Source organism: Podarcis gaigeae, assembly GCF_964106915.1.
Source record: "Podarcis gaigeae genome assembly, chromosome: 5".
Classification (NCBI taxonomy): Eukaryota; Metazoa; Chordata; class Lepidosauria; order Squamata; family Lacertidae; genus Podarcis; species Podarcis gaigeae.
This window is the reverse complement of record NC_139681.1, coordinates 52092865-52116155: the sequence shown is the minus strand read 5'-3', so window position 1 is coordinate 52116155 and position 23291 is coordinate 52092865. Positions and strand designations below refer to the sequence as shown.

The 23291-nt window shown below is 38.5% G+C and overlaps 1 protein-coding gene and 1 long non-coding RNA gene across 43 annotated transcripts in view; one reads left to right on the top strand and one right to left on the bottom strand.

Moving 5' to 3' along the window:
- LOC310845814 overlaps positions 1–2690 on the bottom strand; it is a 4977-nt gene extending 2287 nt beyond the window's left edge. Inside the window, exons 1-2 of the long non-coding RNA XR_014564969.1 lie at positions 2129–2690; positions 1–1296 (exon numbers count right to left, since the gene is read on the bottom strand). The exon at positions 1–1296 is cut by the window's left edge and continues 2287 nt beyond it. This is a non-coding gene — a long non-coding RNA (uncharacterized lncRNA). The remainder of the gene's footprint in view (positions 1297–2128) is intronic.
- The window catches only part of TCF7L2 (transcription factor 7 like 2), a 201972-nt gene that overhangs the window by 154575 nt on the left and 24106 nt on the right, over positions 1–23291 (top strand). For 30 of the 42 annotated variants that reach the window (XM_083741345.1, XM_083741364.1, XM_083741363.1 and 27 more), the window contains exons 5-8: positions 5404–5472; positions 12957–13089; positions 16533–16635; positions 19393–19479. In XM_083741345.1, coding sequence (XP_083597471.1) covers positions 5404–5472; positions 12957–13089; positions 16533–16635; positions 19393–19479 — 392 coding nt within the window. Of the gene's footprint in view, positions 1–2449; positions 2696–5403; positions 5473–12956; positions 13090–16532; positions 16636–19392; positions 19480–23291 lie in introns of those variants that run through there. The other 12 variants (XM_083741323.1, XM_083741327.1, XM_083741325.1 and 9 more) reach the window with 3 other exon arrangements.

Genomic DNA, 23291 nt, shown 5'->3' with positions numbered 1-23291 from the left:
CGCATGTTCTTGTTGCATGTTAATTTTTCTCTGTTCGGAGCATTTTAAGATTGACGGGTTTAAAGCATAGCAAAGAGTTTTTGTCTTTTAAAAGAAGCTTCAGAGTTTGGGAACTTTAGCATGGACAAAGTGATCTCTGTCATCATTAAGAACTAACCCTTTGCCTTTTTCTTCTTCTTGGAGACACACAATATTCTTCAGTGCTTTGCTCCTCAAGGTTAGGTTAAGTAAGGCCATCACTTTCCTTCCATCAACGAAAAGTTGTCTTAGGGAAGCCGAATGTTTGGGGGATTCCTCCCCTTGTAGAAAATCTCATGGTAGTACTTGTTCCCCTGTTCCCATAAATAATAAAGTTTGCTTTAACATCTGTGTGCTGGACCTAAGAAGAATCTGATATTGAACAGCAGATCCATTTGGTCTCTCCCATGTGTAATTGCAACTTCATTGCAACAAGAGGAGGGTTCTATCCCTCCACAGAGGTACTATCACAGTTTATTTTGCTAACTTTCAGATATTTTGTTTCTTAATTAGTTGGGTTTTTGTTCTTAGACTGTGCTTACTTCTCTGACACTTCAACACCCCCTGCCCCCGCAAACCCAAATATTTTTGGAAATTTTAATTGCAGGACGCTAACTAGATGACTGCTCTCTGCAATGCTTTCAGATCAGTTTGGCTGAGAAACTATTTTTTGAGGAAACTTGGTAGGTGCATGCATTGCTTATAGGAAAGAAGTAAAGAAAAAAATACTGGGCATTATACTGTTGTGCTTCCTCAAACCCCCCCCCCCCTCCCAATGTTGCTTCCCTCTGCCTCCTGTTTTTGGGATATCCAAGAGAAAGCCTCGGTTTAAAAGCTGCCCATCCTTTTTGCTGCACTTTATAAGTTATTGTTGCTAAATGATTGGGAACTGTCCATCACCAGCCAGAGAACTTGCAGTTTACTTAAGAAATTGCACGTGGGACAAAAGCAGCCGCTGGAGTGTGGTGGCCGCTGTGAATAGAGGGAGGGAAGGCAATTAGTTGCCGTGTTGTTGGAGCTTTTTACTTGTCAAACTGGAGCCTCATTGCTTTTGTTATTGCCATGTAAAGGGAAATTGCAGGGTTTTGTTTTGGTATTAAGGGCCTTAACGGTTGCTGGCTGACACTTTACGTGCAAAGGCCAGATAAGTGCGGAAAAGGATGGTGGTAAGAAAAGCAAACAGAAGAACTTTCTGTCTCCGTTGATTACATTCTGGCGAGTGTCTCCAGATTCTTAAGGTTTTGTCTCCACTTCTGAATTGCAGATTAGTCTGTACACCTGTAAAGTAATAATAGCAACGATAGTAATTAATACAGCAGGACAACATTGCAGTGACTTCTGTAGTGATTAGCCCAGCATAAGTTTTGAAACTGTCTTAAAAATCATTGTGTAGGTTATATTACTATATATAAAGGTATAAGGGTTTATGACAGGTCTTCTTCACATCTCCTCCAGATGAGTATAAAATCTTTGTGTGTTTTGGACAATTCAGAAACTTTTTTGCTCTGATAAAATTAACTTGCACACCGAACTACTAATCATACTGAACCACAGATAGTTTTACCTATCCATTGTGCTTAACCATATTACTGGCGCTTTCTTGTCAGGTATTTTGAGAGGTAGCCACTATAGGTTTGACCGCATTCCCCCATAAAAACCAGAGCTGCCTTTGCGATTTTTGTTTCTTAAGTCAATACCTATCACAAAGGATGGATAACTTATGAACGTAGATGAAAAAAGACACAATTTTTCAGTTCACGGAGGAATCTGGTCTCTCTTTTAAGCTCGTGCTTACAGAAACTAAAATAAGCTTGCTGTAGCGAAATACCTTAGACAGTAAGACTGTAGAAAACGTGATGAGCATTTCTTATACTGTTTTCATGTGAACCAGCCTGTTTAAAACAAGAACCAAAAAAATTAATATTGGTAAAAGTTGGGGGCAAAGGAGAGTGATTACTAATGTGTCAAAATGATAACAAAATCAACTGCTTCCTGCAGGTCTCTCCTGAAGAAATTTGTTTGGTGGGAACTGACAGTGACTGCTTGTTACACTTAGGTGCTCCTGCTCCCTCATGGCTATCCATTGTTGCCTCACTACGCATAGCATTACCTGTAACTATCTGAATCGTAGTAGCATTGTCATTTATTTCCAAGGTAACTGCTTCTTTAGCTATCCTTAGCAAGCAAACGGAGGGGCGGTTGGGGGGGGGGTGTTTGACAGTAAGAGAATTTGTGTATCAGAAAACCGAAGTGATTATTTCAAGTTTCGAAATCTGCAACAGAGACAATCCTAGAAAATAAGACACCTTCTCTCACAGCCGACATCCGATGTCACGATGGATGCGGAGCATTCAGGGAATGCCAGGCCTCAAATCTGGAAACATCTTGATCTTTTAGGACTGTACTTTAAGTGAAAAAACGCAGGCGGGGGATGGGAGGGAGACAGAAAGTGAAAAGCTGCAAGGGAAATAATACAAAGCTAGTACAATTGGCATCTAGACAGTGAAGGGGGGAAAAAGTTTATGAGATTAAGAGTGGGAAAGACAAAGCCGTTATGTACCCGAGGGATGCAATTTTAGTGGGAATGGAAGATTTGAGTGGTAAAGGAGGAGCACTCGCCTCTGGGTTCTCTCTGTTTCAGCAGTTTGGCTGTTGGCATCTCAATTTGAATTGCTGGGTGAGTAGCATTTGTGTTTAAGTGTGTGTGTGTGTGTGTGTGTGAGAGAGAGAGAGAGAGACAGAGCGCATCTTGACCATTGAACTAGTTGTGTGACTTGTTTTTATTCGTGTCTGTGGAAGCATTTTTTAAAAGGAAGATAGAACAGTCAATTCAAGCTGTGACCTTTGTTCAATACTTAAAAAAAAATACAGTGCGAGTCAGTTTAGGGGAGGGGGTAGAATGACTTGTCAGTGACAGTTCTTAACATACTGTAATAGTTACAAAACAACACAAAGCATGCATGTCCTTTTCATCACATGCAAAGGCCTGGAACAATTAAAAAATAATTGTTGGAGGGGATTTTTCTTTTGCCTTTTCTTCTTCTTGGAGAGCAGTTCTCTTTTTCGTTGCGGAGTGTTGTCATAGGGAAAAGGCCATTTCATAATATACAGCTGGTTGTATTTATTGAGCTAAAGCTGTTGAGTGGAGCTTGCCAACAAAAGCAAGTGTGTATGCGTGCATGTATTTTTTTGTATATGTACTGTGATAGGTGTATGTAGCATAACAAAACATTCCCTTTTTATTTATTTGTTATGTTTGCTTCAGAATTTTATTTGATTGTGCAGGTATTTCATCTCTTAGTTATTCTCTGCTTTGGAAGCCAAGCCTTATTTCTGCTTGACAGACATAAGTATTTACATTAGTAAAGTAAGTTCTGCTGATTTTAAGTGCCTGATTTCCACAGTGGAGGTTTTTTTTTTAATTTTTAAAAATGATAATGTAGTATTTAAATTTTCTACAGTCTTAACCTTACATATTACTTGTTTAAATGCCCCATTCACCTTCACCCGAGGTGTTGATTTGAGTAGATTTGTTAAACATGTGCTCTTTCGAATGGTTCTGGGTTCCATGTGGAAATAAATTGGATTCAGTGAGGACAATATTCATTTACTCTATTAGGAACATAGGAGAGACAATAAGTTGTTATAGTAATTATTTGCATTGCAAAGATATCCAAAAGATGTTAATTGAAAAGATACATATACTTCAGTGCTTGTGACAAGAAAAATGCATTCAGGGGTTTTTCAGGACTCATCTATGGGGATGCAGAACATACCTTGCTTGCTATGCTGTAATTACCAAGCTCTGCTTCACTGAGGTTTAGGCCTCGTTATGGAAAGCCTTCCCTATCTAATGTCTTCAAAAAATGGTTGAAATGCTATTATATATCATTTTTATCTTTCAGTTTTCAGTGATCCTCTCGTGTGTGTATGTGTGTGGGTTTAAATATTTTGTGAACTAAAAGATTCTCAAAGACGAGAGTTTGGCTTAACGTCTCTCTATGTCTTTATAGTTGTGGATATTAAACTGTTACATAACGCACATAAGTTAATAAAAATGATCTTTTATAGACTATGTAATAATGAAATGCATATTTATATAGGATATTGGAGAATTTATAATATTGAATTTTATTTTTTAAATGCTGTCTTACTGTTGCGATAAAAACTACATACATATGAATTGCAGTTAATCTAGTTTTCTCTCATTTCACTCTCCCCTTTATCCAAACCATCTCTTCATCCTCAAATACATGTAGACTTTGGTCCTGAATAGCTTTTCTACTGTATATAAATATCATGTTTTCCCCTGCCTGGGCCGTGTGTGTGTTGTTTTGTTTTGTCTGCACATAATAGAGACCTGCAAAAACAAGTGCATGAGTTGGCACACCACAGTTTTCCCCTCCTGTGTTCTGGAAATCAAAAACTAAAGCGTTTAGATAATTTTTACCTTGATAGTGATTCATATGAAAGAGGAAGCCAATCTTTCCTCTAAATACATTTGGAACAAAACAGCACAACCTCATTCTATCTGTACATTATTCCTGAATTCCAAAGCACAGTTATATGCTTTTTTGTGTGCGTGTATTGTTACTTGTTTTGTGATTGGTTTCATTTGTTTCTGTGTTTTAGAAGAGGTTGTCACTGGCTCTTGATCTTTATCCGTATTATATCTCAGTGTATAATATAACAACCTAAAACAAATTATGTAGATGAGTTTAAATATAAAGTAGAATGAAATTAGTGCTTGTTTCAAAGTTTCCATCAAGAATTTGGTAGGTGGGGAGGGGGCAGATTGTGATGGCTGTCCGTTTTTCCATCACAACTTCTTGTATTAGGCATACACCTGTGGGTTTCAAACTTTAATCCTTTTATAATGCTGGTAAAACTAACCTAGAATTATGTAGGCCACAATTTTTAAATGGCTAGTTATTTAACAGGATGCTAAATTGTTTCAAGTAATAAAAAACTAAGCATTGTTGTCACTTCATAAAGAAATTAGCATGAATTAGGAAAAAAAATGTTTAATGTATTAATTTGTAGGTTTTTTTGCAGAACTTTTAAAAGCTAACACTGACTGACATGATATTGATTGTTCCCAAAATCTTCTTGCCGGAGTATTTAGATCTCACCCCAAAATAAAATAAAATAAAACCTCCCTGTAAAAGAATATTTCATGTATATTATCACATTTATTACCTGAACATTCTGGGCTATGTCACATGCTATTATGAAACACGGTTGGTTTTCTGTCCATCAAAAGTAGCATTAAAATAACAGCAATCTTTTTTTTTAAAAAAATGCATTTGTTTTAATCTTATTGTTTGAGGTACTATGTATAGTTTTCTTTCTCCTAAGCAAGTGGTAAAATCCTAATGATTTCAGTTACAGACCGATCCTAGCCATGTTTACTTGGAAGCAAGTCGCCCTGAGTTTGTTGGAACTTGTTTCCTGGTAGGTATTCTTAGGATTGTATCCTTAATGTGTCTTTGTTATTAAATTACGTGGGTATGTCTTGCAATCTTTCTATAAGAAAGAGTGTATAAAAGTGTCATGTAGAAGTGAGACAGGGGACATGGGATATCAGTGAACATTGCCCCCATACTTTGTCTAAATTAGCTGTCCCATATTTTAGAGCAAGAAGCCAGCATTGTTTTATTTAAACAATTTACCGAATTACGGGGACTGGAAGGTAGGCCCTTATTGATAGGAGCAGTCCTCTAACCAGGAAATAGCTGCTAAGAGAAAAACAGAAGGGAAGTAGAAATATGCTGTGCCTATGCCACTCCTTGAAGAGGTGTGCGTGCGTGTGTGTGTGTGTGTGTGTGTGGTTTGCTTTTTGTCAGACTCAAGCTAGGGGAGTATTGTCCCAGCACATGGTTGTCAGCGCTTCTGTTGTCATTTGTGTGAAGGAAGAAAATGAGCCCCTTTTTTTAAGTGTAGGGAGCCATGGTTATCAATGGAGGCCTTGTCTTCAGTTACAATAGGGAGCGAGCACAGGGCAAGACCTTAGGTAGAAATGAGCTACACTAAACTTTGAAAGGGTTCAGAGCACTGTATCAACAATAATAGGCTAAGGAGAAGTAGATTTCTGAAGAAAATGCTTAGTCAGGTGTGAAAGCATTCTTTATTTCAATAAAGTGCATGTTGCGTAGATAAACAGAATGGTCTCATTCCGCACAAGAACATGTCCAGCACTTGGAAGGGGGATATATGAAGAGTTTGTTTGTATTCATTGTCTTTTAAATGTGTCAGAATTCTCTAAAATGTGACGTTTTTGTTTTCTTATTCTGTTGTATTTGTTTATTTAGGTAATTTATATACTGCTCCATGTTTCAAAAGGTTTACAATCTTATTTTGTTCAAATTAATAATGCACATTAAAGACACACATTTCTGTTGTAAATATGGCATTGGGTACCAATTATGACTGCAAGGAGCAACCAGGTTATAGGAGACAGGTTGGTAAAAATAAAATTTAGAAATAGCGCAAAACTCAGGCGCTTCTCCTGTGAAATTAGTTACTTATGGTGTGCCAAAACAAGAGAGAAATCCATGTTCAGTGTGGCTGATGTTGTAGAATAATAAACTGGCTACAGGCACATTGCTTTTTCTAGATTTGTAAAGTCCAGAAACTTCTAAAGAAAGCTTTAAAATGTTCATTGGTTAGTGAAGATAAATGAGATTAAATTTATGCATTTCAGTCTTGAGAATAAAAATTAGTGGATTTTTCTAGTCGTAAGCGTGTTACCTCATAATAATATTTTACCGACTGCCATAAGTATGGTGCAGAGTTTTAATAAGAGCATCTGGAAAGAGTATAGAATACCAGTTGTTAAATGTAAATGTGTTGTGAATGGCACAATTTACTGGTGCACAGAGCTGTCCTTGGAAGGGTTTAGTAATCCAAGATGACTGTGCTTTAATGCAATCTCTCAAAGATTAACAGAAAAGGCCTACAAAACTACTTCTCTTTTGCTTTAGTGTATTAGGCTTTTAAAGGCAGTTTTAAGTTACAAGTCCAGTTTTTATTGTGTAGAAAAATAAAGCACTAAGGGAATATTGATGGGGAGGGAAAGGCAGGTAGAGCTATAGTTCCATTTGTTTTCAATATGTGGTGGTGATTCATAGGTTTAGAGGTGAGTTGCGAGATTCCATTTCTTTTAGAATATGAATCCTAGAGGAAGAATTAGCGCCATAGAGGTCTGGGGCAAAGTGCCTATTCAATATTAAATTTACCACAATCCAAAATGTGAACAGTGTAGACAGGAGGATGCTAACAGAACATGCTGTGCAAGCTAACAGAAGTTTATGCTTTAAGTATGCTTGGAAGGTGAGCGGTTCTTTCCCAGGGTTGTGACCTTCATGAACTATGGCATGGATCTGATTTGTTCCTATTGAAAGCTTTCTGTACCCTTGAGCATTTGGCATATAAGAAGGTAGTGCATTGGGCTGTATATGTAATTATTGCTGTTGTGTGCAATTACCTTTAATTTTACTAGCAGTATCCCTGCATGTGTAATGCCCTGGTTTTTCTCCACCTCATGCATTGAGGGAAATGTATAGGAATTTACTCACAACACAGCTGTTCTTTCAACCACAGTTCAGCTTACATTTCTAATGGGAAACTCAGCTCTATGGTTTATGTTATCTTTGTTTATACATGTGCTAAACCATCCCTAATTCCTGTTTGGTAACTTCATTGTTGATTCCATGAGTGCAATTTAATTTGCTTTGCTTCAGGCATAGGCAATCAAGGGGGGGGGGGGAATAAACTTTTCCTGTTGTTTGTATTTTGATTTGCCTTTTCAGTCCAGAACATTAATTAGCAAGTTTAAAACAAAAGGAGTGCCTTACTTCCTTATTCTCTCATTTTATATTTACGTTTGCATTTATTCTAAATTCTGTCTACTAGGATAACTAACTTAAAAAATAAGAACTGCTGTGATAGCCATTAATGGCATAAAAAAGAGATGCTGTTTCCAAAGAACTTCAATTTTCTCAGAATAGCTATTAGCTTTTATTATAAAATAAGCATGAACAAAGTAAGAGGAAAATATACTCCAGGGGACAATCACATACAGTATCTGGAAGACGGGATGGGCTAAGATGATCTAATAGTGCTTTTTATCTAATTTCTGTGACTTACCTTTTATAGCCATTGGATAGTGCTAGAGACTGCTCTTTTTAGTCAGGCAAACCCCCTGTATACTTCAAAGAGAGAAGCAAATGCAGGATTAATCTTCTTCTCATCACTCACATTGCTAATAGTCTCCCCCTGTGCCTCTACTCCCCCCCCCCCAGTGAAAGCTTATTTAATATAATTCCATAATCCTACTTTTAAAGCCAACCTTGTGTGTTACACAACCAGAAGTGCTTCCAGAATTGTTTGTACCTTCCTCTTGCAAATTATTGGATATCTTTAAACCGAGCATAGCTTTCCTCTCCCAATGCTTGCTTCTTCAGTGATTGTCTTCACCTTACTCTTCTATCCGCAACAAAACTAAATTGTGGTCGTCAAACAAAGGGAGAGCTTCATTTCTATAGAAATATGCATATATAGATAGATTGACATAGATTAGTTTTAACCATGTGTGGTCAGCACTATGTATCAGCTGCTGGTGCGTTTCCCTCTTAACTGTGGAAACAGCTCCAGACCCTAGTTTTGAACTGAGTGTTGGTAGGAGAAACTGGAGTGGAAGAGACTGCAGACTCATGACTCCCAGTCTTCTGTTGTGTGACCTGCTTTTTTAAACTGCTGCTTTTAACTGCTGTTGGGTTTGTTTGTTAGTGCATTTTGTTTTTAGGTTGGTTTTTAAATCTTATTTTGTACTGTGTCAGTTTTGTGTAAACAATTTGCAAATTCAACCACCACCACCATGCCGTTGTTCTGCTTCACTTCTGCTTTAAAACCAACAGCGTGCCGAACGCTTATTCAGAGATCTGATCACTGGTATCAGACCTGGTGGACAAAGCAGGAAAGGAAGGCTTGACAGTATGTGAAGGGCAAATGAGTGTTTGATGTGACAAGGGAGTAACCTACAGAACCTTCAGGAATAAACTCCCCTAATAACCAGGTGAGGCTGTTCCAGGCATTGAACGTGGCATGGCAGGACTCAGAATAGCAGGAGTGAAATAGGAAAACAAAGGCTTCCCTCCTTCACAAAGCAGTTATTACAAGTCTGATGATAACTCAGAAGACCTGCTATGAAGGTGCCTCAGACTTGAATTCTAGCATAAATTTCTTGATGTGGTGAAGAAAAGTCAGCATCGCTCATGCTAAACATTTATAGGAAGAGTGAGGATTGGAGCTAAGTGCTCACTCATAAGAACATTAGCTTCTGGGTAACTATTTGAATAAAAGAGATTTTCCCAGGTAAAGATTTACCAAATTATTCTCTAAACTCTTTCTTTGGGAAGTGTACATTCTCTCCTCATGGCTGGCAGGGACAGGCAGTATTGCAGACTTGACCTCCTGCCACTGGTGTTACTGCCACTTAGAGGGGCGAGGTGGGGGTGCTCCCAAACTCACTGCTGCCATGCCCTGCTCCTGCCCTGGCCTGGTAAGTTCAGTGACACCAGTATCAGGATTCCAGGTCCACAGGCTGCCCTCCCCATCAGCTGCTCTTGCGTTTTACCATGTCGTATGTAACATTTCATGAACTTTAGAACACCAGAAGCTGGCATTATAATTTTACTTCTGTATCCGAGCAGTTCTAATGCCAAAGCAGGCATGTAGACCATGAATGCTGTTAAGGCAGTGCATGTTATTAATAAAATGCGTCAATCATTCCCAAAGTTTTCATAGGTTTGTCACATCTGGCTTAGTATGTTGTGGTCCAAACTATACACACAAAGTGAAAAGATGTTCCATGTCATATATTTTGGCAGGTCATACCAGATTATATGCCATGGTTTCTCATGGAAGCCATGGAAGTGTGATCAGTGAACTGGACTCTGCAGTACAGTACATGGAATCTGAGAATTCTACATAGAATCCATGTGATTCATTTGACTGATGGTTCATTGAGGAGTTTAAAAGCTACATGACTGAATACACTCTGACATACTTACACTGTAAAAACTGCAAGCATGCAATTTGTCTGAAAACAGAGGGAAAGGAAGTGTGGAAGCAATATTTGTGTGTGTGTGTGTGTGTGTGTGTGTGGCAACAAAGCTAGTTGAAGAGATAGAATGAATCCCAAAGGATTTTCTTCTCTAGTGTGACTTTCCTCTAACATTTTGGTGTGTGCATTCTTTTTAATTAGGTCACAGTTTACAGTTTGCAGATATAAAAATGCAAGATGCATTCATGGAATGATGAAAGATACAAAAATGCTTGACTGCATCACCCATTTAGAACAATTCCACACAGAACAAGATGGGCGAACCACCACACCTTGTAGTCTGTTAGAAACCCTTCTACACATACCTACCCATTTGCTTCGTTAAAATACCACTTTTTAGACATTCATTTGTGCTTCTGAAATAGCTTGCGGAAGAAAAGCCGTATAATAATGAAATTCTTCTAAAAACGAGTTAGCATAAAACAACAAATAAGAACAATAGGCAGTAAATGCATGGTCCTTGTTGAATTAGTCTTCATAAAATAGTGAGTTAAGTTGTGTTTATTCCCATTGTACAGGTGGGAAAATCAGGCCAAGAAAGCATGACTTTCCCATGAATGCATGCACTGTGTTCCTCTGAATGTTTACTGAGAAGCAAGTCTCCCTGTGATCATTGGAACTCAGAGTCCCTACTAAGTGTGCCTAAGATTGCAGCTTTCCAGATAGATTCTTTGTTTTCAGTAGTAACTCCTGTAGCATTAAGCAGACCTCACTCACTCCATAGCTGTGCTGAAGTTTTAACTTAATTTTAACCCGTTCAAAGCTTTTGTTAATCTTACTGCAAAAACAAACACGAATGATACAGTATTTTGAAAAGTGCTTTGAAAAGATCAACAAAACACATGCGTATTGTTTTTTAATGAACACATTCTAGGTTTCATGGTCTCCATTGAAAACATCCATCCCCTTTTGACAATGGATGCTGCTAATCTAGTCTGAGGATAATAGCAAAGACTGGCAGGTGCTGGACTGAGGTGGCGCTCGAGAGCACCACTGCACTGTCCCTCGGTCTTTTAATGTAATTCCTTTTACTTGATGTTAATGCAAATTGTTCCTTACTTAAAGTAATAAAAGAAAATGAAGACACATTTGAAAATGAAAGTTGACTCTAATCCATTTGTCATCTAATACTAGCCTCTTTATCTTTGCTGCTACCTAATCTGGTTAAATGTCCCTGTTGTAGGATTTTATTGTAAATCCTCTATAGGGAATAAGTCTCTCTCTCTCTCTCTCTCTCTCTCTCTCTCTCTGTGTGTGTGTGTGTGTGTGTGTGAGAGAGAGAGAGAGAGAGAGAGAGAGAGAGAGAATTGGATTACTCACAGTGAAATGGTTCTTTGCTTTGCTTGTTTCATTTTAATTTTTCCTTGGTGATCTTGTGAAGGTAACACAGTATCATACAAACTGTAGCACTTAAAAAAAATATATTGTTGCATTCTGTTTGTGTTATTTTTAAAAATAAATAATAGCTTTACATTGTCTTGGAATCATAAGAGAAAAAAATGTGCCCTCATGTCTTTATAACCATGCATTTTTCTCCCTAAAACTTAGTGTACTTACATTCATTGTTAAGAAGCTGTTTATTAGTGTACTTCGAACTGAACATTGCTGCACAGTTTTATACATAGCTATTCAAAAGTAAGCTCCACTGAATTCAAAGGGTCTTAACCTCAAGAAAATGTGTAGAGGATTGTAGTCTCAATCTCTTTTACTACAGAGCAGTGACCAGTTGTTCTTTTCTATTTAATGGTCTAAATACTGCAAAACAATTTGTCCCGATCTCCGGTTCATATGGAAAGAGTTTTAAACAAAGCAAAACAGAAGTTGGTCCTTCTGATGAAAGAAGAGGATGTAAATAGTTTCTCCGTAAGGAAATAATAGAACTGCCTGTTCTCAAAAGCCATGAAGGGAAAATTGGGGGTGAAATTTGATTTGCCAGGCCTCCACCTTGTAAAGATTTGCCCTTTATTTTAGAACATACAAGATCCAATGGGAATGGCAACTTATTACAGGGTATAGCAGATGCACAATTGGCTCTGGCTTCTGCATGCCCGCTAATATAACTTTTGAACTGCCAACACATGGGTCTCACTTTTGGCTAGATCTGTGTGTCCTGGAATGAACTCTGCAGCATGCACACATCTGACTGTGGGTGAGAGCTATGTCTCAGCAGTTTGAATGTTGCATTATTAGCAGGTACATATTGGTGAAAGTGATCCTTTTAACTCCTATACCCGATAACAATCAACAATCAATTGCTCCCTTAGGCTTCCTTATTTCAGGATGCTAAAGCCCCTTACAAGACCACAATGCATCCTGCCTTTGTCTAAGCACAGTAAAACAAACAATCACAATATACTACTTTCTGTGCCATAAGGGCGCCCCCCCCCCCCGCAATTGGTGGGTGGCCTGTCTGTAGGTCCCGAAAACCATACAGATGGGTTACAAGGTCACCAGGAATGGGTGCTGGGACAATACAGTGCATGGGATTAAAGAAGTTTCATTTTACAGGTCAGGCATTTGCAAGCCAAAGGGTGGTCCTTAATAACAATGAGCTTATCTTGACTGACATCTTTAGCAAACAGTTTGAGAACCAGATCATTAGGAAAAGCAGGAACTAATAAGCTTGTGTGAAAATGGGGGGGGGGGGGACTGAGGTTATTTTGATGACACTCTTACTGTGTACAAATGTCTTACTGGCTAGTTTTATAGCAGAGTATGTGTGTGTGTTTCTAAACTGCTTTCTTAATGTTTGCGCTATGTAGCTTTCTTAACACAGCATTTTCCTCACACTCTCCATTTTCTTTTTTCACAGTCTAACAAAGTCCCAGTTGTGCAGCACCCACACCATGTACATCCTCTCACGCCGCTTATTACGTACAGCAATGAGCACTTCACACCAGGGAATCCTCCTCCACACTTACAAGCCGACGTAGATCCGAAAACAGGTAGGGTGAACAATGTTTGATGAGGAGCTAGGCTTTGGGGGGAGGAAGCTTCCTGAACTATCATAGAGTTAGATCATTTTGGGGGTGGGGGGACACACAAAATATTCACTTAGGAGTAAGTATATTAAAGCTAACAGTCTGCAGATTACCCAAAAATAAATAAAATGAACATATTGACTGTGTAATTGATCTCAGGATGCTGTCTCCTGTCATTTAGGCCCTCAATCGCATTTTAATAACAACAGTGTGTTCAATTTCTAACATCTATGCGTATGATGGAATACATTGATCAAAATCTAGAAACTGAAATGACAAGTTGTCCCCATTGTTAAATTCTTATAGACAGTGCAGCAGTCTGTAATGCTATACATGCATTCACTGTTCCAAATAACTGATGTTGGAGGTGCTATTTTGACTAAAGGTTTATATCATAAATTACTTTAGATGTATGATAAAGAGCATTTCCTAGAAAGAGGATAAATGGAGATTATCCTGCTTTTTGAATAGTTTATTTGATCTTCTTAATTTCAGAGTCATTTCCTACTACTTTTTATATTACAGTATTTAAAGGTTCTACAACACTTTTTTAGCTTTTTTCCTGGATAAAATCAGTTTTTTACCTTAGCTTTTAATAATTCTGTTTTTTAAAAAATGAAATCTAAATCCTATGTGTAGTTATAAAACCACATTCTTGAGACCATTCTGTTGACTTCATCAAGATTATTACAGAGTTATGTATGTGGCTTACTGATTTTAGCCAATGAATAAAATGCATAATCATGTTAAGTGATCTTTTTGGCTGCCAATGTCACAGGATCGAATGCTCTCTTGTAATTTTTAATCCCACTGCTACATTCTGAAAATTTTACTCCAGTCCAAAGTGATTATTGTGGACACATGGCACTCTCTAAACCCTGCTTAGATTTATTAGTGTTAAAGACTAGATTTGAGTTATTTTGTTAACTAAAAATATATATCTTGTTAGCCTGTTGCCCTAGAGGATGTAATAGTGTCAGTCTTTGTTCTGTAGACTGCATACAGTCCTCGGAGGGCATTTTTTTCCGTTAGTCCAAATCCTTGCAAGTTAATTAAAAAGTAAATTTGAAACCGTAAATACGTGTTAGAGCTTGTCAAAGAATAGCTGTAGTTGTGATTAACATATTTAGATAATGCATCCAAACTCAGTCTATGAATGAATGAATCAATGTTTCTTTTATTCCCATATGCTACAATTGGGCTTCCTTTGGATTGTGTTTAATGCTAATATTGCATAGGTTTAAAAGCATCTTCATCCAGCCGTCTGTGTGCAAGTGCATGGCAGCATAGTCTGACACCCATTTAAATAATGGTAATACAGGGAATGGTTTCTAAATGGTTATCGTAAAACATATGATTAACGTCCATAGACTGTTTACTTTTCTTCTGCGAACATTCTTTCAAGTGTGCAAACAGCTCACTGTATGGTTAAAGCCCAGTTAATCTGTTTGGATTTTGTAATGGAGAAAAAGCTGTGTCTGCCCGAAAATGTCACACAGGAAGATTTAATTTAGAGATTAAAAGCTCCCTGAGTGTCTTTTTAAAAAATCGTTTTTTAGCTGTGAATACAGTGCCTCTTCATTTTAATGCTTCTGTTCTTAATTCTACATTTGCTATATTTTGAAGAGCTGGGTTCTCTTGAGGTACCCAACCCTGTAACTTTTACTCACCTGAGAAAGTTTGAACATGCAAGCACTGCAAATTATGATCTATTTATTCCTGGGCAGTCTTGCAGAACTCTCGGGATAGTTCCAAACAAAGTGTTTCAAGGATCTTATCCTTTACACTCATTTTATCTGAAAAGATAGATGTTTATGCACATATTATCACCAAGAGTCAGGATTTGCTGAAGCTCCCTCTTGAGTTTACACTCAGTGTGAAACATGAGTTTGTTTATGACTGGGAAGTCATTTGAAACTGGTTCTTCTGCATCCACACCAAAACAACCCAAACCACTCAAGATTTGGACAGTTATCACATATAGCTGTATATATTACAACCAGTGCTTTTTCCCTAAAAAAAATTAATAATGTTTAGGGGTACTCTCATTTTCCTACTCATATTGAAATACTGCCAATGAAGCCAAGCTTAGATTCACAAAATGTTTAGGGGTATGTGTCCCCCCGGAAAAAAGCACTGATTACAACTATCACTTGGGTAGAGACACAGTGCTCCCGATGGCTAAAAGGGCTTAAGAATCACTCACTTCCTAGCTTCTCTCTCACAATTCAATCCCCTTCTTCCTTTGGCTATAACCATGGTTAAGGATTAGTGTGCACTGATTCTAACCAGGGCTAATACTAACTAGGGTTCCTTTCATGATAGCTTTAGTTTAGAACATAATCTTTAACTTTGCTTATGGCCATCAAGGGAGGATTCGCATGCATAAGTGGAGGGAGCATACAACCCTATGGACCACCACTGATCACTTAAATGAAATCAGAAGCACTGTGTATGCCCAAACCTTTGCAACTGAGGATGCCTTTTCTACATAGAATAATGTGGATTAATGTAACCTTTCATACATATTTCTCTTGTATGTACAATACAATATGGTTACTTGTGCTTGGAAAATGTAGTATTCTTTGTTAATCCAAGGATTTGTTTCTAGATTTAGTATCTTTTCTTAGTCATTAATGAAGTTAAATTTGCCATTCTATTCTCTAAATGTATTTTGGGACAGTGAAAAACTTTACTGTTTTGTACAGAAACAGAATGTGATCCATAGGAAAAGAGTAATTAAAAAAGCTAAGGGCTAATAATGTACATTAATTAAATGGATGACTACCCCCCCCAACTCCTCAGATATAAGTTCATTGTTTTGTTTCATTTTCTCAGCACTCCATCCCCGCCCCCAAACTTCCCTTTACCATCAAGGTTTTAATGTTTCATGTGGAAACACTAATCCAAATCAAAATTAGAACAAATGTGGCTTATATAAACTCATAACAGGAACCTTCTGGAAACAGAAAGGCACTGCAGCCATATAAAATGGTTTATTTTAGAAAGTACCTTTTTGAGTGACCTGAAGGTGTCTGCACAAAAGAGGCGACACACATGATGGTACAAAATGAAAGCAAGGTGGGAGCCTCCATCCTTTTAAGACTTTGGGAGAACAAAGTCCTGCACGGTCTTTGACTGTGGGGAAGAAAACAGATCAAATGTCCTACTTCTCTAGCTGAGTCTCATTTGCTTACTGTACTAAGTAGGACGCTCTGGGGACGATAGGTGAAGGCAGCAGGCCATGTCTTGAGAATAGGAAGTAGAGTTATGAAAGGCAGAAAGTGTGGTACTCATGGTGTAGAAATTTGTATGACTTTCCTGCCTCCTTTTTCTTTTCTTTTTTAATCCCCCTTTTCCCCCTGCCCTGACCCACTTTCATGATGCTTCCTTTTCCTCTTCCCTAGGAATTCCACGGCCTCCGCACCCTCCAGATATATCTCCTTATTATCCACTATCACCGGGCACTGTAGGGCAAATCCCCCATCCGCTAGGATGGTTAGTACCACAGTAAGGAGTTCCATTTTTTTCATTTTATTTTTTATTTTTCATTTTTGTACATATGTGGGGGGCGGAGTGGGGGGGGGGAAAGGATGATTGTGCTTATTTGCTTTGCCTGAAATGCATACGTTGAGTTAAGCATGCTTGCCAGCTGCCAGTTTATGGCATGGGCAAATCAATAACTTTTGCTCAATAAAGATTAAATGAACTAAAGTGACGGGTCATTGCGTGTTAAATAAGAACAGAGCATGAGGGCATCATTTCATGTGTCCTGACATCAGAGGGTGACCCATGGATCATAAATGTCAAACATTTGTTCTGAAAGGGTGGGGTGAAAACGTTCTGGATAGTATAATTTGTAGGATTGCTGTTTCAGAAACATCCCTTGCTGATACCCTATTATTTTTATAGTGCACTACTATTGCGCTTTATTACATTTGCATTCCCCTTTAATTCTTGTTTCCAAGGTTTGGGATAATATTTTTTAATGGGCTGGAACATGGCTTAAAAATTGGGAGGGAGCTAAGTGAATCATAGGATCATAGAATTGTGGAGTTGGAAGGGACCATGAGGGTCATCTAGCCCCACCCGCTGCAATGCTGGAATCTTTTGCCCCACATGGGTCTCAAACCCACAATCCTGAGATAAAGAGTCTCAGGCTCTACTGACTGCAGGAGGGAGCTCATGGGGAGAACCTAATTTCAAAATGTGTAATAACAACAAGAGGGAAGAAGAGTTCTAATGTGTAGGCAGTATTTTTGCAATGTCTAATGAATAGGTGCAGTAATGGTCTTACTAATCTGAAAATTAAAATTAAAAGAGGCAAAATCTTAAAACAATGCTTTAAAAAAATGTGTTGTGGCATGTGATTTTCCTCAAACATTTTGATTACTTGTCTTCTTCAGGGACAAGCAAATCTTGCGCAATCCTGTTCCACTGCACTAGTTGAAACAATTGATTGCAACGTGCTCTAAATTAATAGTTGTAATAAGCCACTGTAAGAAGATTGTGTGATTTACATGAGTCTGAATATGACAATTAGTCAAAATGCATTAGATGCAAAAAGTACATTGATGATTTTGAGTATTAACTTGAACCAGACTCTCTCTCTCTCTCTCTCTCTCTCTCTCTCTCTCTCTCTCTCTCTCATTTCCGCCCTGATTTGTGGTGTTGTCCCCTCCTTTCCTTCTGTTTGGCTTTATTAATCTAATTTTAGCTTCAAATAATTTCCTTTATTATGTAACCCATTCTAAGTAGCAGATTCCCTATGTCCCTGCAACCTTTTGGTTTTGAAATGGGAGAAAGGTTGTTTGCACTGAAAAAATATCAGCCTAGTACTATCGCTATACTACTATACTGTAGTATATACAGCTCAAATATACTTCCAGAATTGGAACCTGTGGCCTTTTATGTGGCCACCTGGAAACAGTGGTTCCTTTTACAGGTGGTACACTATTCTATTCATTTTCCTGGTCCTATGGGCCTATTTCTTATTTTTATAGGCAAAATGTGTGATCCCTAGGGGGAAAACACTGCAGTTTTAGAAAACACATCCTGATTATGCTTCAGAAAGTTCACACTTCAAAGGAAGAAAATAATAGCAGGAAAATAGAATCACTAGCCTCTTGTTCTCCCTGTGATCCAAACAAACACCAGTATACCTTTGGTTTCTATATTGTAGTAGGACTTTTACAATGTCTTGTCATTTGATGGGCTACCTACATATCTTCGGCATGCAGGAGTAGATTTTACAGAATTCATAATAAATAACTGTTAGGGTATTTCAAAGACATTTTAATGTACAACTATCATTCCCCCCCCCCTCTTTTCTTCAGAGAGATAACTTTTTTTGTACCCCATGCAACTTTTTGAAGAGCCAAAGAGCATAAACATCAAATTCCTTTAAAAGATAGGACTGTCCACCTGGTATTTTTATTATTTTAACCATTTATGGGCTCTGCTCTGTATTAAGATGGTCTGTGAGTATATTTAGCAGAGTAACCTTTCAAGAAAAACTCACACCCCAAATAACAACTTACCCGTTCAGTGGATACATTTGAAAGACAGATGAAAAGGACCAGCCAACACAGACAAACCTCAATCAGAAAAAGTTGTGTAGCTTTCATGAGGATGCTGTTTTGCATGTTGCTGTATTTTTTAATTATTGTAATGAGGTATGATTGTCTATTGGTTACCCACAATACTTCTTGGGGACTCTCCCCCGGTAACTCTTGTCAACACTTGTTAATCTGACAAAAGGCTACAAATTAAGCTCTGTTAATTTAATGTTTTCTCACCGAGATCTAAATACCGAAAGAGGCCCAAAGCGCAACTGAAGTCCTTTGATTCACTGTACTTTATTTTGGTATAAATTTACATTCATTATTGTTTTCCTTTGGATGTGTAGCCCTCAATTAGTGTGATGGCTCCATTAAAGCAAGCAAGACTTCGCCTTTAATTATTACAACAAAACACCTAGTTTCAGCTTGGGGAGAGGGTCTCTATTGACATAAGCAGAGGTTATAAAATTTAATTAGCCATTCGTATCAGATTTATGGCATTCAAATTGTTCTGTGTTTCTTTCCTTTGATCCGTGCTGTACAATCCCCAAGATTTTTGTTCTGATCAAATGAGAATAAAGCTTACTGTGCAGAGAGAGAGAGAGAGAGAGAGAGAGAGAGAGAGAGAGAGAGAGAAATTTAAAATGCCAAAAATACATACCCCTGGTTTTTTACTCATTCTTTCCCCCTCCCCCCATCTTTCTAGGCAAGGTCAACCAGTCTATCCAATCACAACAGGGGGATTCCGACATCCCTACCCAACCGCTCTGACTGTCAATGCTTCCATGTCAAGGTGAGTTCAAAGTACTCAGGTCCAGAAGTAGGGGCATCTGCTACTTCTGTTTATCACTCTCTGTAGGGCAGTGAAGTTTGCTTAAAAAATGCCTTGATTTAGTTATGCAATGATCTTTGTTTTAGTTTGGGGCGGGTGTGGGGAACCCTCACATCGTTTCCAGTGACAAAGCCTTGTCATAGAAGTCCGTTCTTGAAGATCAGTGCTTTTGAACTGCATTTATTTTAATTCTTAACTAACTAGAGGGAGGCATCATTGTAACCCTATGATATTGAGAAGCCTGGAGATTATGCTGTTGCAAGTTTTGCTTTCTCCATGGCTTTCATTTCAAGCAAGGTTTTCTATGAAGAACATGGTCTGTCTGCTTTTATTATGCAAGCAGGCTTAGAAGGAGGGGTGTTGCATTTTCTTCTCATTCCCAAACTCAAATTATTTTTAGTTGACATAAAAAGACCCACCTGATCCTCTAAAGGGCTTAGAAGTATATATTTTCTCTCTCTCTGCCCCAACCTCCAATTAATTCCAGCTAATTTTCCAAGGGCTGCTAGTTTTATTTACAAACTGCTTGGCAGCACTATGTTTAAGTAATCACTAATTGCTCCTAATGATAGTTTTATTCTCTGTTCATCTGATTTTCAGTCTAGTTAATTAAATCGGTGGAGGTTTAGACTTTCCTGATGGGCTGAAACAGCTAATCCATTTTGATGATGGTACATAATTAAATTAGCATGCATTACATAGCAAGGTTCCACATTTCCCCCTCAACTCCCCCCCCCTCCTGGACCTTTCCAATCCCTGCAGTTAATACGTGAAGGTTAGATTACAGAGGAGGAAGGGTTTGAGGAAGCAAAGGGCACAGAGAAGCTAAAGAAAACTTCATGGCTAGCAGATAACTCTTATATAGTTGCAGAACGAGGCAGCAAACCAATTCTGCACACGCAAATATAATTAAAACCCAGATTCCCTAATGCTAACCTTTCTGCTAATATTGCACATTTGTGAAAAAGACTGGCAAGCTGAGAAAGGGCAATAAAAATGAGCCTGAGTTCATCTTAATTATTATTAAGGCTGTTCTATTTATCTGTTTAGTTTTTTGCAAGGGGCAGGAATGAGAGAGAGAGAGAGAGAGAGAGAGAGAGAGAGAGATAGATATCAGTTCTATCCCTTAGATATGCCTTTATGAAAGGGATCTAGTTAAAAAGGGTATACAGCAAATTAAATACATTATTGTGGTAATGGGACGACAGAAGTACAAGTCTATTATACTTACAGCAGTTATAGGAATTGTATGCTCCTTGCCCTGTTCTAGCACATCCTTTGATATTCATTCTATTCAGCAGCAGGGCCAGGACTTCTCAGAATTAAGTGATGGGTCATTATACTTTAAACACCATGGAGAAGCCAAGATTGGCAATTAAACAGCACTTGCTGACACTCGCTTGTGCCACTCTGTGACCCCCTTTAGATTGAGATGTTGGAGCTCGGGGCCCTCAGCCTGCTAAATTGGTAGCAGGCACTTCTCCTGACGAGGGCTGGCTCTGAAATCTGCCGGCTTCAAAGGGAGCAAGATCATGTATAAACCATAATATGGGTGCACCGTGGCTCAAAAAAAGGAGGGAAAAAAGGGGGGGAGAGGCAGGAATAGATGAAATGTTACAAGTGCAAGGGGAAAATGAGGGAATAATGACAAATCTAATGCAACTCAAAGCAGAATTGTTGCACGAAAAAATGCATCCCACTGCTTGTGCATAAAATCAAGGCAGGCAGATGACATCCAGTTAACAGAAACATGTCAACAGTGAAGTAAAGTGAGAGTGAGTAAGAGAGAAGCCCCTGAGACAGCCAGGAACAAAAAATTAGTTGTCCTTAACAAGTTACGGCTCATCATTATATTCTGGCTTGGAGCCATAAAAGCAGACAGGGGTATATAATGAGCTGCTTAGAATTTTTTAGGGTGTTTATTGCAATTCATAGAATACTTGTCTGCGGAAAGGAATTTCTCAGTCAAAGAAGGGTGTGTGTCCTTTATATGTGATAGCACGCTATGCAAACAAACACGCAGAAAAAGGGGGGGTAGCGTTTAAAAAATAATCCACATGTGCATGCACTTGGCATGTGTGTGCACAATGAAACATGTTCTCTATGTTTAACGGACAAAACACATTAAAATGTACAATGTGTGCTTTTATTTCATATGTGAAAATTTCAACTTTAAGACCTACTGTGTGATGAATAGTGTGATTAAGCATTTTTGCTGACATGCAGTTTTTTACATTGCTAAATATGCTCTGTGTAATTGAACATGCACCACATTCATATGTTTATGCTTGTCCTCTTTTGACATGCATGAGTGCAGGACATGTGCCTTTTATAATCATGCCCCGTTGTATTGAATAGGTGGTTTGATTTAATATTTAATTGTATTTATTTATTTAATAATAATAATAATATAAAAAGATGATAGATTCCCCCCCTTCACACAGACCCAGAATTAAGCACTAAAGTAGATTACTATCTTCTCTCTCACCCTCCCTGCCCCCCCTCTCACACACACATTACAGCTCTCTGTCAAATTCTGAAATTGGGCATCAACTCATATTTTACATCTCTCTACTGTTGGACATGGGTGGTGCTGTGGGTTAAACCACAGAGCCTAGGGCTTGCTGATCAGAAGGTCGGCAGTTCGAATCCCTGCGACGGGGTGAGCTCCCGTTGCTCGGTCCCTGCTCCTGCCAACCTAGCAGTTCGAAAGCACGTCAAAGTGCAAGTAGATAAATAGGTACCGCTCCAGTGGGAAGGTAAACGGCGTTTCCGTGTGCTGCTCTGGTTCACTAGAAGCGGCTTAGTCATGCTGGCCACATGACCTGGAAGCTGTACGCTGGCTCCCTTGGCCAGTAAAGCGAGATGAGCGCCGCAACCCCAGAGTCGGTCACGACTGGACCTAATGGTCAGGGGTCCCTTTACCTTTACCTTTACTTTTGAACATATAACTTTGCCCACTTCTTTTATGCCCTGCTACACCCCAAAGGTGTAGCAAACTTTTATGGCTTACATTGCAGGCATTTGGACTAGATTACCCTTGTGGTCTCTTTCGATTCTATGATTCTGTGACCACGTATTTTACAGCTGAACATAAAGTTTGAGTCTGGATAAGTACCTTTGTAGTTATAATCAGAAATCCCATGCAGTTGTTTTTTTTAAAAAAAATACAAACAAATTTGAGGGTAGTATTCTATTATGTTTTATTCACAGTACACCCATTGAAATTAATAAGCATGGTCAAGTTTGGTCATTGATCTTAATAGGTCTACTCTGAGTAAAACTTAGTTGACTACCACTCTGAGCTTTTGTATGGTGGAGTCTGTTTTCTCAGATACCAGAAGTAGTATCTTCTTTACTGCTTGGTATTTCTTTTTTAAGTTCCCTGCTCTTTCTTTGGCATACCCTCAATTTTATTTACCTTCCGTCCCAACCTCCAGAAATTAAATGTTAGTTAAAGTAGAATAATAATGAGATTTCCATCCTGGTGTTCCATCCTGGTGTTGCATGGCCCCTGAATCTGCTCTGGAGGCTTGGAAGGGGTAACAGGGGACATGTGGGAAGGTTACATTGTTCTAGCAGAAACCCAAGCTTTCCCACCTAAGAAATTCTTTTGGGGAACGGAGGAACAGAATGGACATTGACCATTCCCATCTTCTCTGTGCCCCCTATATTATGTCACTCTGCTTTTCCCTTCCCATACAAGGAAAACAATCAGCTAAGGGCTAGAAGACCAACTGTATGCATATCCCAATTTGGGTGAAAACAGTTTC